This window comes from Hippoglossus hippoglossus, chromosome 4 (genome assembly GCF_009819705.1).
Source record: "Hippoglossus hippoglossus isolate fHipHip1 chromosome 4, fHipHip1.pri, whole genome shotgun sequence".
Lineage (NCBI taxonomy): Eukaryota > Metazoa > Chordata > Actinopteri > Pleuronectiformes > Pleuronectidae > Hippoglossus > Hippoglossus hippoglossus.
The window spans coordinates 23,264,383-23,278,874 of NC_047154.1; the positions used below are offsets into that span (position 1 = coordinate 23,264,383).

At 42.4% G+C, this 14,492-nt stretch overlaps 2 protein-coding genes across 5 annotated transcripts; one reads left to right on the forward strand and one right to left on the reverse strand.

Annotated features, from left to right (window-relative positions):
• Positions 1 to 1,692: 1,692 nt before the first annotated feature.
• meltf (melanotransferrin) lies at positions 1,693 to 11,409 on the forward strand. The gene is made up of 16 exons (XM_034583395.1): positions 1,693 to 2,013; positions 3,081 to 3,235; positions 3,797 to 3,896; positions 4,324 to 4,509; positions 4,598 to 4,754; positions 4,864 to 4,931; positions 5,339 to 5,523; positions 6,293 to 6,458; positions 6,628 to 6,770; positions 7,247 to 7,343; positions 7,432 to 7,626; positions 7,943 to 8,096; positions 8,539 to 8,606; positions 8,696 to 8,883; positions 9,223 to 9,415; positions 10,979 to 11,409. The coding sequence occupies exons 1-16, from the start codon at positions 1,965 to 1,967 to the stop codon at positions 11,038 to 11,040; spliced, it is 2,166 nt and encodes a 721-aa protein (XP_034439286.1). The 5' UTR covers positions 1,693 to 1,964; the 3' UTR covers positions 11,041 to 11,409.
• Positions 11,410 to 13,558: 2,149 nt separating this feature from the next.
• si:ch211-162e15.3 (protein NCBP2AS2) lies at positions 13,559 to 14,414 on the reverse strand. 4 transcript variants are annotated; one of them, XM_034583400.1, is made up of 3 exons: positions 14,314 to 14,414; positions 13,821 to 14,205; positions 13,559 to 13,779 (listed from the first exon to the last, which is right to left on the reverse strand). In XM_034583400.1, exon 2 carries the CDS (start codon positions 14,133 to 14,135, stop codon positions 13,830 to 13,832), a length of 306 nt encoding a protein of 101 aa, XP_034439291.1. In that variant the 5' UTR covers positions 14,136 to 14,205; positions 14,314 to 14,414; the 3' UTR covers positions 13,559 to 13,779; positions 13,821 to 13,829. The 4 variants fall into 4 exon arrangements, with proteins under 4 accessions (XP_034439291.1, XP_034439290.1, XP_034439292.1 ...); XM_034583399.1 differs by having other exon boundaries at positions 13,559 to 13,774; positions 13,816 to 14,165; positions 14,253 to 14,411; XM_034583401.1 differs by having other exon boundaries at positions 13,821 to 14,165; positions 14,314 to 14,404.
• Between the last annotated feature and the right edge of the window lie 78 nt (positions 14,415 to 14,492).

Here is a 14,492-nt window from a genome sequence, read left to right on the forward strand (position 1 = left end):
CAATTAATATGCCATAAACTATAATATAATTATGTCAAATTGAAAGTATGTAAGGACAGTACATGACAAAATCTACATACTTAAATCCCTCCAATATGTCCAATGGGATATAACTAATACATTTACTGCATTAAAGCTACTTTATACTTTTTATTTCACTACATTTATCTGACAGCTACTGGTTACTTTTCTTACTGTTGCATAAAAAAATCATGTGCTAAGCTCTAAGTTGAGCCCATCAGTATTATACAGCACGTAAAACTGCTGATCCTCAGTATCTCAGCGACACCTCGGTGGTAGTTACAGGTCTGTCGCCCTATTTGTTACCTCACTATAAAACCACTTTTAGTTTGCTAGATCCAGATTTTTATCTGGAGACACCAAAGTGCACACATATAGATATCAGTTCATCAAATGTCCAAATGATTTTTATTCCATCAAGATCCAGGCTTTATTCCCTATATTGCAATGTTGAAGAAAGTGATAAAAAATTCCTGGATCTGCACCAAACTTTACTGGCTTCTTCCTTAGCTTATGTTCTATCCTTCAACCAAGTTTCGTAGAAATCCATTAAGTAGTTTTTGCGTAATCCTGCAAACAATCGAACGGGGGTGAAAACATAACCTCCTCGGTGGAGATAAAGATTAAACCAGTGGAACTCAACATATTTGACCTGTGACACATCACAGTACTTTTGCTGCTGATATTTTAAGTACATTTCTGTAATAATACTTCTCTTTTACTTTTACTACACTGTGTGTTCAGGAGGTTTTCTGGAAGCTGGTGAAAGGAGAACTCAGGCAGCAGCTGATGTCTCATGCAGAAGGTTTTAATGTAGACTTGATGCATAAACGTGAAACAATACACAAACACTAACAGAGTAACATGAGCAATTGTCACCCCCCCAAGTCTCAAGATGTCTCCCACAGCTTCCCAGTAAATCTCCTTCTTCTTGCGTCACACATTCTTACGCGAAAAGGAGTTGAAGTGTGTCCTTCTCTGTCTGGAGCATCTGAGTTAGACATGAAAGTCCATGAGCGCAGACACTAGAATGTCCTGTTGGTTGGACCTTTATCTAAAACCTGACCTTGGGTCCTGCTTGGAGAGAGAAGGGAGTGTCTGTGGAACTAGACAGGCCCCACTCTCCCAATAGTGTTCAGATATAATGTGTAATATACCTTATATACATAATATCTGGTGGCATATAAAGTAATGTGTGAGGATGGTCAAAAATTCCTCAACACTGTGGTACCTCAGTAATTGGTAACTGACTTTTTCCAGCACACGCAGCAGGAGCACAAGCCTCGATTCAAACCCAGGAAATCCGCAGTGCAAGCTTTTACCTCCTCTACGCCTTCTTAGTCTCATTTCTCTTTAATGACCACATGACCACAGTCGGTGGAGTTATTATTTTTTGGGGTTCAGCTAAGTTATTGATTTCATTAGCCTCAGTTTTCAGTTTCAGATAAATCCAGCTCCTGAGCTTCACGTGCGTGTCAGTGAGGAAAGCAGGTAAACAGCCTGTTTGCCTGTGTTTGTCTCAGCAGCAGTGAGTCACTGACCAACATGAATCTGTTCCTCTCTGCCCGTCAGTGGAAAACACCACAGTAGTAGAGCAGGGGAGCGAGGGGAGAGAGGGGAGAGAGGGGAGAGGCAGGGGTGGGGTCCTGACTGTAAAAGACCTCTCTGTCTGGGCTGTGGCCGGCAGCCAGTCAGCAGCAGCAGCAGAGACGTGTCAGACCAGGTACTCCCTCTCCATAAACACTCAGCATCTCATGATTCCTGAATGACCGGTGACTGGGTTGTAAATCATAAAAAAAAATACAACCTCCTCCAGCTCCACACGAGGACTTTAAGCCGAGTCTTGAAGATAGAAGTTGGACTTTGACTCTGGAGTCTTCATATAAAGTGGAGCAGAGGGAGAAGGAGTCTGTTTTACACCTTGTAACAGACGGAGCGAGGCCATGGCCACGTGGAGGACAGTGGGAGCTCTGCTGCTGATTATACCTGCAGGTAAGAGCTGCTTCATCACACCAGAGGTACATACTGTCAACGGTGTGTTTTAGTTTTGGATAAAGCCTTTCTGATGAGTTTAGATCTTTGTCCCACAAAGATTTATTAAAAACACAAAAATCTAAAACACAAAGAACACTTTTAGATAATTGAGGATATTTAAAGAGTTGTTAATATGCAAAGTGTTCAGAATAACTTTTGAAGTATGAAAATAATGTTAAGTACATGAATACAATTGTATTTTTTGTGAGTAGCTTTCCCAACAATGAACAAGAAGAATGTAACTTGTAACCGCTGGTGTTATGTTGTGATATTCAAAGTAAAGGCTGTGGGATGAGCAGTGGTAGCACCAGAAACTGAAGATTCTTCCTCATCAGACATTTTCTACTCAGGTTTGACCCTGAACACATAAATTGAAGCGACGTCCTGATAACTTGTCACAGTTTGCATGTGAGTTACGAGCAGTTCAACAAACAGGGAATGTTCTCTTCTCAGTTTGCATTATTCGATTGGTTAAACTATCCAGTATTTAACAATAAAAAATATGTGGGGAACGTCAAATAAATAGTAAATACATATATTTGTTTTACATCTTGTTATTCAGCTTGTGCTTCCACAGATTTGTTTTACAACCTCCAGCGTGGGAAGAAACATTCTTTGACAGAAAGTACAGTGGAGTTGACGGAATATGCAAATATGGACAGATTACTAAATAGGCATGCAGGTCCTGTGACCCTGAATGACCAGAAAGACACAAACAACAACAAAGACACAAACAACCACAAAGATATTCACAATGACCATAAGTAACATACATTGACCACAAAATCATATACAATGATCACAAAGAGATGAAAAGCATTACAAATTAGTTTCTTAGCCTCGTTTTCAGTCTGGATGTGTGTCTGATAGTTGAAGTGATGAGTCTTTTACTTCTCTGTGTGTAAACGCCCCTTGTGTCATGATCCATGGTTTTAGAGATTGAATCCTCGAGATGTTCTTTCATGAATCACATGAAGTGTTTGTGTGACTGATCGGCGAGCGGTCTCTGTGTGTCTCTCCCTCAGTGTTTGGCCAGAAGAGCATCAGCTGGTGCACCATCTCAGATGCAGAGCTGAGGAAATGTGAGGCCATGTCTCAGGCGTTCGCCAAAGTCTCCATCCGTCCATCCCTCAAATGTGTCAGCGGCGTGACAGTGGAGGGCTGCGTTCAGAAACTGGAGGTGGGGTTTTTAAAACAGGAACGGGAAACTTTAAACCTCACTGAAAACGTCTAAATCATATGTGATTACTGTAGTTTCATCATACGTAGATCAGTTTATTGAATATTAATTAAACCAACAATAATTTTTTATCAGTCAGGAATAGAATACTTAGAGCAGCAGAACACACTATCGAGCTTCAGATAACAGAGGCAGGATGGAAAGTTGCAATAAACTTCTTAATCAGTAATTCAGTTATCAGAGCGAACACAGCTGTTTATGACAAACACAAACTGGAAAATTCCTGATCTGTGAACAGTCTCCAGAAGCTGAAACGATGTGAAAAACAAGTGTAAATGCACATGTGATAAATTTCACTAATTTGTAAATACTTGATATGAACCAAAACCATATTTTTCTCTTAAAAAAGTATGTTAACAAGTTGCTAAAGTTTAAAGTATGGATATGGTTGTTATGTTCCAGAGATTTATCCCTAAATGTTTTTAAATCACCATGAGGCCACAAAATATTATCCAATATTTGTCTCACATGATTTTTTATTTTTAACCTGTGTCTCTGCAGAGAAAAGAAGCTGATGCGGTTTCCATGTCAGGAACTGACATCTACGCGCTGGGAAAGACCGCCTCCTTCAAGATGGCCGCCAGTGAATCAAAGAACGACCGTAAGATTTGAATAATGATTTATACACAGACACGACACGTTCAGACATGTCCTCCCACATGTTTGTATTTATCTTTTCATATTGAGCCAGTTTCAGCTTTTTACAATGATCTGCTGGTTTGGTAACCTCAGTGTGAAGGCTCGGTTTGTCATGAAATGTTTGTAATCTGCCAGAAAACCAGCGGCACCAACTTTAATAATGTTGGCCATGTTGATGAAGTTAGTCAGAGGACAAAGGCCATTGGCAGACACGACACACCCTCCTCACCCGTCTCCTTCCCTCAGAGGGAGGAGAGGGAGGCCAATTCTACCGTGATCTATTTATCTGTTCTAGATCTCATTTCTGGTCAATGACAACAACACATTGCTGTTAAACTTAGTGTTCCAGTGTCGTATGTGTGTGAACACCTGTGCTGTTGTCGCCTCAGGCACCGGCGCCTCCTACTACGCAGTTGCTGTGGTGAAGAAAGCGAATCCAGGCATCAACATCCACAACCTGGCAGGAAAGAAGAGCTGCCACACTGGGAAGGGCCGGACGGCCGGCTGGAATATGCCTCTGGGATACTTCATAGACCAGGGCTACATGTCTGTGATGGGCTGCAAGTTCTCACAGGGTAGGACAGATTTTCATTCTCACAAATACATGCATATACAGAACACGCAGAGAGCTGGAGGGATATGTGTGTGTCTGTTTGTGTTCAGCTGTGGCAGATTTCTTCGACGTGAGCTGCATCCCCGGCGCCAACGAGGCCGGTGACCCCCCGTCTCTGTGTCAGCTGTGCAGAGGAGACGAGAGTGGAGCGTTCAAATGTGACAAGAGCCCCAAGGAGAGATACTACAGCTATGAAGGAGCTTTCAGGTGACACACATTCATCCTCACACACAGAGAAGTTACTGTCGATGTTCCGTCCTTTCCTTGGCTGCATCCTTTATTCTCATTGTCTTCTCTTTTGGGGCGACCTCTGTAGATGTCTCACTGAGGATGCAGGACAGGTGGCCTTCATCAAACACACAACAGTTGAGGAGAACACTGAAGGTATCATCTTAGTTACCTATTAAGGAGGCAACGCCAAAAATATACTTTGTATCATGTTAAAACATGAAAGGTTTATTGGTCGAACTAAAAGTTTTTCATGTTACTCATCATATCATAAAAATATTGTCTTGTTATGATGAAATTAATTTAATAATAAGAAAACCAAACTTACCACAAAATGAACTCTCATCAGATATAAGAACTACGTCAAATGAGGTACGGATACTCTGATTTATAGTCTGAGTCATGTCCCATTCAAAAAAACATGGATTAGGTGGGGTTTATGACCTATATTGCAGCCAGCCACCAGGGGGCAGTCAGGGCACTTTGGCTTCATCATTCATCATGTCATCCAGCTTTATTTACAGTCTACGTGTCTGTTAGCTAATCAGTTAATGTTTCACCAGGTCTAGGTCCAGCGTGGGCAAATCTCCTGAAGTCCTCCGACTATGAGCTGTTGTGTCGCGACGGCACCAGAGCTCCCATCTCTCAGTGGAAAACGTGTCATCTGGTCCGCGTCCCATTCCGAGGCATCGTGGTCCGCAGTGATGTCACTCCCTCCGTGGTGTTTAACCTTCTGAAGGAGGGACTGGTGCGTCTTCACTCACAAACACCGCGACAGTAACAACCCATGAAACTTGTCCTCTGCTCGTTCATAAGGCCAGTTTCATTTTTCTGTCACGTGAGAAAAACACTAAAGTTGGATCTAAACCTTTAAACCTTAAAGCAACACTATGAAACTTTTTATCTTTAATATGTGTTTGTTGGTTCGCTGACTGTGAATATGGAGAATGTGGAGAGTCACAGCTTCAATTGTCAGAATCAGGTCCAGCAAGTAGATCTGAACTGCAGATCAGATAAAAAGACTTCGAAGTTACTAAATACCTGAGTTTATCTCCAGCAGGAAACTTTTAAAATATGAAGAATTCTAAACAGAGTTTGGTGGATTTGTTACAGCAGCATCTCCCCTGGTTCAGGAAGCTGGGGATTATGGGTAATATCAATGTGGTGGAAAAAGATCGTATAAGCCAACGTTGTCTTTAAAGGTCCAATGTGTAAGATTAACGTGAAAGGGATCCATCGGCCCCTAACCCCTGAGGAGGTGCCTTGTGTTTTATAAGGGAGGTGAGCACAGTTCTGTCACAATCCAGCATCGTGTTTCAGTTCAGTGAGGGTGACTACGCAGTCATAGCTTCACTCAACACAAGACAGACTTTATTTGTCCTCTTTCTATACAGTACATCCTCTACCTTAGCTTGTTTATGACAAACACTCATATCTCTCTAGTGCTAAAAGAGGGCGCCCATTAGCCACTGCACCTGTGTTCGCTGTGTTGATGCCGTGTAACTTCTTGTCTCTAGGAAAAGTCGGACTTCAAAATGTTTTCATCTGCGGAGTACGGAGGAGGAACGGTGCTGTTCTCCGACTCAACCACCATATTACAGGAGGCGGAGTCAGACGACCCTGAGAGGTGGATGGGCCGGTACTATTACAACGCTCTGAGAGCCATGGACTGTAAACCAGAAGGTGAATACATCTATCTATCTATCTATCTATCTGTCTGTCTGTCTGTCTGTCTGTCTGTCTGTCTGTCTGTCTGTCTGTCTATCTATCTATCCATCTCGACTAAGAAAGAAGTTGTTGCTATCTCGATGATGTATTTAATTTTGCGGCTATTTATCTGTAATTATTCCAGATAATTTGCGGTGGTGTGTGTTGTCCGGCGCTGAACAGCAGAAGTGTGCTGACATGGCCAAAGCCTTCAGACTAAAAGGTCTGACTCCAGACATCCAGTGTGTCTATGGAGACTCTGTGACTGACTGCATGAGCAGAATCAAGGTGACACTGCAGTGATTTTCACTTCAAAATAAAAGATCTTGAGCTTCAAGAGAGTGTTGAGAGTGAGATACTGATGATTCACATTCAAGAGTTAATTTAAAATGATCTAAAACTGAGTACACCAAGATAACTGATCAAAACTTACTGGGAAAAAATTAAAATACCCAAGAGTGTGATGAACTGCTTCAAATCGCAGAGGCCATATTCAGAGAAAATGTATTTAATGTTTACTTCGACTTTTTAGTTTAACCCATGTCCCTTCTGCTAACATGGAGGAGGCAGGGTTTGTGATCAATGGGGGTTCCAGATGATTTGGCTTCACTTATGGGAGCTGTCACGTCGTCCATCTTTACAAACAGTCTTTGGTTTGGACGCTGGAACAATGGACCAACCATCCACACACACGTTGGCCTGACTGACAGAAACCAGTGGCTGCTAACTGCAACCGTCTTCTTCTATTTCTTCTTGGTGTATAGAACAAGGAGGCTGATGCCGTCACTCTGGATGGAGGATACATTTTCACAGCAGGCAAAGACTATGGCTTGGTCCCTGCTACTGGCGAGAGCTACACAGGTTAAAAAAACACACAAACAAGACCACAGTCGCACGCTCTGGGTTCAAACACAGCGCGTACAAACGTGTCGTTTTTCTCTCTCTGCAGAGGAAAGTGATGGCTCCATATACTACGCCGTGGCCGTGGTGAAAAAGAGCAGCCTTGACATCCGCAGCCTTGACGACCTGCGCGGCCGCCGCTCCTGTCACACCGGATACGGTCGCTCGGCCGGCTGGAACATCCCCGTAGCAGCGCTGATGGAGAGAGGCCTGATCGCCCCTCAGCACTGTGCGATACCCCAAGGTCAGTGAGAGGTGTGACAGTTAGGGATGGTGGCAGAGGTGTGAACTGCAGCGAGTCAGCTCAACTCACTCACAGTGGTTTGTTTTCAACTGTTTTTAAGGGATATAACATTTTATTTCTTTATTGATTGATCCATTTCTGTAAAACTGTTACTGATTAGTTTTTCATGGCGAGTGGGGCAAGTTTTTAACAAGTAATTTTTTTAAGGTATATTTTGAAATAATTTCTTGTGCTTCAGATAAACAACATATTTGGTGTAAAAGCTTTTCCCTCCAGTGTTTGACTTTGTGTTTCCCGTCTCTCCCATGATGCTCAGCGGTGGGAGGTTTCTTCCAGCAGAGCTGTGTGCCAGGTGCCAATCAGCCTGGTTTCCCCAGCAACCTGTGTGGTTTGTGTGCGGGAGACTCCTCGGGACAGAACAAATGTGAGAAGGGGAAGGACCTCTATGATGGATACAACGGTGCATTCAGGTACACGACGCTGGAACATCACAAAACACTTTGCATGTTCGTAATACTACAATGCCCATGAGCCTAGTTCCTGTTGCAATGGGAAAGAAGCCAGCAGCACATTCACAACACTTACTTATTGAATTTTGGGGGAAAAAACATCAGCTTTCTCACATTTATTGCAAAAAATAAATCAGAAACCAAAAGTAAATCTCCAGATTGTCATTACTTTGATCTTTGGCTTTCACCTGTTGTTTGAGACACAAATCAGGAATTTTAAGCTCAGCGATTGGATGTTTCTTATTGTACAAAACTTAAAAAGATCTGGTAAATGTCTTACTTTTAGTTTTAATGTTCACAGACTTACATCTTTATTTTGAAAAAAAACAAAAAAGGAATATTTGGAGGACTAGTTTCCTAAACTCATGTCCCACACTACACGTGTCTGTCTGTCTTCTCTCAGGTGTCTGGCAAGCGGAAACGGAGACGTGGCGTTCGTCAAGCATTCTACCGTCTTCCAAAACACAGATGGTGAGACGACGAACTCCGAGATACAAAATGCTCTTCTCAGGTTTATAAGGGACGTGTAGTAAACCACCTGCCTCTGTGTGTTCGTTCAGGTAACTCTGCAGAATCGTGGGCAACGCTCCTCCACTCCGGTGATTTCCAGCTGCTCTGTGCTCATGGCACTAAAGCCGAGGTCACCCAGTACAGAAGCTGTAACCTGGCTCGAGTCCCTGCCCACGCTGTGATGGTCCGGCCTGACACCAACATCCACGCCGTCTATGGACTCCTGGACCGCGGACAGGTAGGAGTGTCCACACCGGGGATAGAAGGGAGGGACACGTAATCCTTCAGAGTAAAGGACTTTAGCCTTTGTAAGAGTTATGACATCATCGTAAGGTCACGAAGCTACAACAGGATTTTCTCATTTTTCATTAAAAAGAATTATGTGCTGTTAGACAATCAAATCCAAAAGACAAAAAAAATGCACCATGAGAGAAAAGCAATCTTCTCATGTTGGTAAAAAAAACATAACAAATACAAATAATATTAAAAAGTAATTCATAATCACTGTGAGATGAGTGGTCATGACGTGTAACTGACTCGTCTGTCTTTGTCTCTTCCTCTCTCTGTGTCCCTGTAGATTTATTATAAGAACGACACAGGTACTGGTTTCAGGATGTTTGACTCGCAGGCCTATCAGGGCAGTGATCTCATCTTCAAAGACTCCACTGTTCGCCTCATGGGGGTCGGGGACAGGAGGACCTACCAGGAGTGGCTGGGACAGGCCTACATGGACTCACTGGTCATGATGGAGTGTAATTCATCCACTGCAGGTAAATCAAAATCACAATTCTCATTCCGACAATCAAATCCCAATCAAAGTGACTTGTGTTTTTAATATATGAAATTTGTTTTTTTACTTTTACGTACTAATAAATTTACAGCGAGTAACATTACTTTTGGAATAATGTGCAGGTGTAATCATGGAGTGATGATATCACATTAACAGGACCTGTAATATAAATCATTTTCATAACAACTACCTAAAATTACATAAACCCTCTGTGGGAAAAATCTTCTTAGGTGTAGTTAGATTTTTAGTTGGGTGGAGGTGGAGTTTAATAACTATACTGCAGCCAGCCACCAGGGGGCGATACAGATGATTTGGCATTACTTTTGGGGAACAGTCATGTCGTCCATCTTAACATTCACGATTCAGATTGATACAACCGCCTCATGCACTAAATATGAAGCTGCAGCTAGTAGGAGGCAGTGAGCGTAGTTTATGCTGCGTTGGAGTTATCGTAATTACCAGTTACCCACTTGTAAAAAGTGTTTACATCAACATCTAAGTCTTGATAAAGTATGGGAAAGTAAACGTTTTCTGAAACCTCTGATTCATTTGACTTTTACAGACTTTTGTTCGAAAATTACGGAAGCACAGGGAGAAGCAGGCGAACATGTATATCCCCTGTTAACTTAATGTCCACTGTAAAAGTAATGAAGTGCTAAACTTCAATAATTAAAGTGTTTGAACCCCAACACAGTAAAACAACTCAACACCATTACACTAGAGGTGCTTTTTAACAAACCATCCGCTTGCTAGTGACAGTCTCTGAAAAGATGTGTGAGTTAGCTGTTTTGTTTTGCAAGTATTTAGCTGAAATATCCAGACACGACTCACTTCCTGTCTGTATTTGTGCGTTCAGTCCGATTATATGAAAGCCACGTTTAATCAGACAGGGTGGAGATACAATCAGTAAAATTAAATTGCTGTATGTCACTTTGTTTTGAAATGTGAATTAAGCTCTCAGTCTCTACTGCAATAAGAGCTGGTATTAAAAACGTGGCAAGATGTGGTGAGAAGTGATTTCTTTCTTCTCTCCTTTCCATCAAAATCCAGGCAGGACTGATATTACAGTTGATGTAATTTACAAAAAGTGGATGAGCAATAAACTTCCTAAGAGGGAAGATGAAAAATTATTATTCCGCTGTATATGAGTCATGAAGTCACATGGATGGATGGAAGATAAATGGACAGAGAGATGAAGGGATACAAGAATAAAGACAATAAAACAGCTTTCAGACACTGAACTATGTAATAATCCAACAGGACTGGAAATGAGAACACAAATGTCCCAGTTAGTTAGTGTGGACATTGTCCTGAGTCTCTCCGACCAGCCCCTTTGTAAAATGTTCAGGGAATGAAAGTGAAGTTCATCGAACTCTTCATTTCATGTCTGACACCGACTTCAGACGCAGTTTAGGGAAACTGATATGAATTGTCATTGCACAGAATAGCCTCTCATCTCAGAGTTTACTCCCTTTAAGCCAGAAACTGTGACAACGTTGTTTACAATATTACTAATATTTCCCAATTTCTCCCCCCCTCACAGTGATGTCCTCCGTGTGGCTGCTGCTGATGACCCTGCTCAGCCTCATGATGACCAACCTCTAGATAACAACGCACAGAATGACACAGACAATCCTCCCTCTATTCCCCTCCTCCTTTGATTCTTCCTCTTTTTCACTTCCTCCATGACGTGGACATCTCCCTTCCTCCCTCCTGTGTCCCTTGCTTTTTTTATCTTCCACCACTCGACCACAGTTAATTTCAGCCACGTCAGCTTTTTGTGGAGACACTCCTTCTCTCCTTCTCTCCCTGAATGTGTTTTTAATCGTAAATCTGGATTTGAATCGTGCTTTCAGCCGTTGTCAATCAGGCATCGCTGCCACGTTGTTTACGGAGGGTGAGCTGCCATATCAGTGTGTATGCTGCCACCTGTTACATTGCGTTAGTGGGTGTTAGTACCTGCCTGTCTGTCCCAAGCTTGTTTTACAAAGAGCAGTGTGACCTTAACCTCGCGTGACCATTGGCAGAGGTCTCACGTGGATGTAGAAATCAGATTGTTGCTCTGCTGCCACTTGCTCTGTGAGTAATGGACGAAGCCTTATCTTAGTTCAGGCTGTGTGTTTCTAATAGAAGCTAATGCCATATCAGTGAATATGCACTAGTGCTGCCTCCACACAGAGCTGTGGTCAGGACGCTGTCATGAGGAGTTTTCATCCACAGGCTGTCGGCTTCATGTGTTCTCCTCAAAAGCTTTCAAATGAAAGATATAAATGATTTAATTCATCATAATAACAATAATAATTATAATAATTATAATAATCATCTTAACTTCATTTCTTTTGCACTTTTCTTATTGCTTTGCAAAATGATTAAACAAGAAATGTAAATTAAAAGAAATTCATTAATTTGCTGCCTACAGATGCTCATTTAAAGCTTTTGCTGTATAATTCTTGAGTTGTTTTATTATTTCTTTAGTTCTTCTGCAACCATTTCCCCCCCCCAAAAAAATGTGTTAAGACATTTAGACACAAATGGAGTAACTCTAGCTCAGTGGTTTGGGGAGAACATGAAGAAAACATCCTGTGGGTTTTGTGAGTGGGATTTAGTGACATCCCGCAGTGACTGGCAGTGAAGGTGCAGGTTGAATGTGATACGAATTCTGCCTGTCGATATCATTATCATAATAAAACCGTTATTCTTAGTTTCATGTGATGAAAACACAATTGTGAATAAAATTAAATACTTTTCAATAATTTCCTCCTAAATCCACAGTTAAGAAGCAATAATCGCTACTCGACTCTTCTGATATCTGATGTGCTTCCTGCTGCTCGACGCTGTTTCTGTTGTTTAACTGTTGATTGGATGTGTATTTTCCTATATGTTGAGATTTCTATTTTTATATGAAGTTCAGGTGCCATATCAGTGTATATGTACTGACTCATGCTGTCAGAAACCAATGTCTCCTTTCCCCCTTGATATGGAATTATTTCTCTGTGAAATGATGTCACATGTGACTAATATTTAGTGGCCAGGCCAGTGTGTCTGCATAAGTATTGAAACATAAAGCTTTTTTTCTCTACTTTTTACAAATGAAATAAAGTTTATGCTGCAAAATTCACTGTTGATCTTTTATTTATTTTTGGGTATTTATGTTGTTGATGTTCATTTTCCGTTGCTTCTAGCTTCTGATCACGACTTATACGAGGACCTGTATCATGTAGCAGTTATTTATACAGGTTTGACAAAAAAAATGACTCCATTTTGGTTTGGAAAGGAACGTGGCTTAATATTTTAGCTTTGTTTTTTCCTTTTTTATTTGAAACTAACCATTTGCACCTTTCAGTAAGAGTAAAGTATCTGGATCTGCTTTCCCCACTGCACAGATCTCACATCGAGCCATAAAGTACACTGTTATCTCCACTTACATCATGTTGGAAAGTACTATTCTCCTGTAAGAGTTGCTAAAGCAAAGGAACTGTGAGTTACCACTTGGGGGAAGTACTGTGTGTAGAGTGAAGTGAATATTGGACCATGAATAGCTTTAAAACTAGTTATAAAAACACTGCTCCAGCAAACAGATGAATGTGGAAATAGTGTCAGATCCTGCACATCATTCTGCTAAATGAAAGTAAGATCCCAAAATACACCCTTTTGAGTGGAGGACTTTCAGATTCATCAGAATGACTTTGGAGTTTCTGAAAACAAACGACACCGACTGAAACAGCAGTCGAAGTGCTATGTCATATATTATCATCTTTATTTATACAACCCGGACAAAAGGGTGAATTCACCGTCTTACATACAATATCCCTCTGAATACACACATACAGCTGATAAATGATTCCCACTGACAACTCAATGTCAGATGAAGGAAACGAAGGTCCTCGGCAGGATTTGGTGTCACGGATGTTCGAGTGCACGGCACATCGGTTCAAGTGAAATTAAAAAAAACTATTCTTTCATCAGGACGTTCCTATGTGGTGATTCATACAGTGCAGCTCCAGAGGTCTGTTCTAAATGTTGAAATAACTTTTAAATTAGCAGGTGTCTTTAGCAAACTCCTGCCAAAACCTTTCTGAGTCAGCTCCTGTGTTCCCCACAGGATTCCTTTAAAACCCTGAGTGCACACAGCAAAACGTCCATGTGTTTTCAGAGAGCTGAATAATTTAGGAACACATTCTCTGGACATAGATTCCATGTGAGTGATGATTAACAGCATTTCACACCAGCCTCTTCCTGGTGTCTGCAGGTGGGAGACATGTTGCTGACACAGGTAGATTCTGTATTTCTCCATCAGGAAAGTAACTGGAATCACAACCAGGTCATAAAAGTGATGTTTCCAGTCACAAAGTTCTGTCACTTCCTCCTCCTCCCCCCCCCCCAGCGGGTCCTGTTTACTTCTTGATCTGCCTGGAGCCGTCCTTCCATCCCTCCTTCACCTCGTTCACGAACGTCTCTCGGAGCCTCTTCAGGCGGCTGCCGGCCTCCCCCAGGTCCCGGGGCACCCTGCCGGCCTCCTCCCGGACCTGCCGCAGCGTCTGGGAGCGCATGGCCCGCTCCGAGGCGTCCCGGCCGGCCATCTGCGCCTTGGTGATGGCGTAGGCGGTGATCTGCGCCGCCCTGCGCATGGGACGAGACTCCGCCAGCTTCTCCACCACCTGGAGCTTGTTGATGATGGTGAACAGCAAGCGGCCCAGCATGGCGGCAGGTGTTAGCTCGGTGCTAGCTAGCTGTTAGCAAGCCGCGTCCGCACTACCGTGACTTTCAGCTCTGCGACGAGAACAACGTAAAAACCCGTCAGAGAGAAGTTAACGTACATTCATCGATGTCGGTTCATTCTGTCATGTTGATGTGTGAATGAACGTAGAGTCGACTCACAGCAGCTGATCGGGTCAAAGCGTCTGTGGTGTCATAACAGACCGACGGTCGCTTCACGTGGGAGTTACCGCGAGAGGGCGGCAGGCATCCGGCTCATGTGACGCGCGTGGAGCTCGTTCATTGGTTCACTCATTCGTTATGTTTCTGGGGTTTTATTAAATATATATATATACATATTT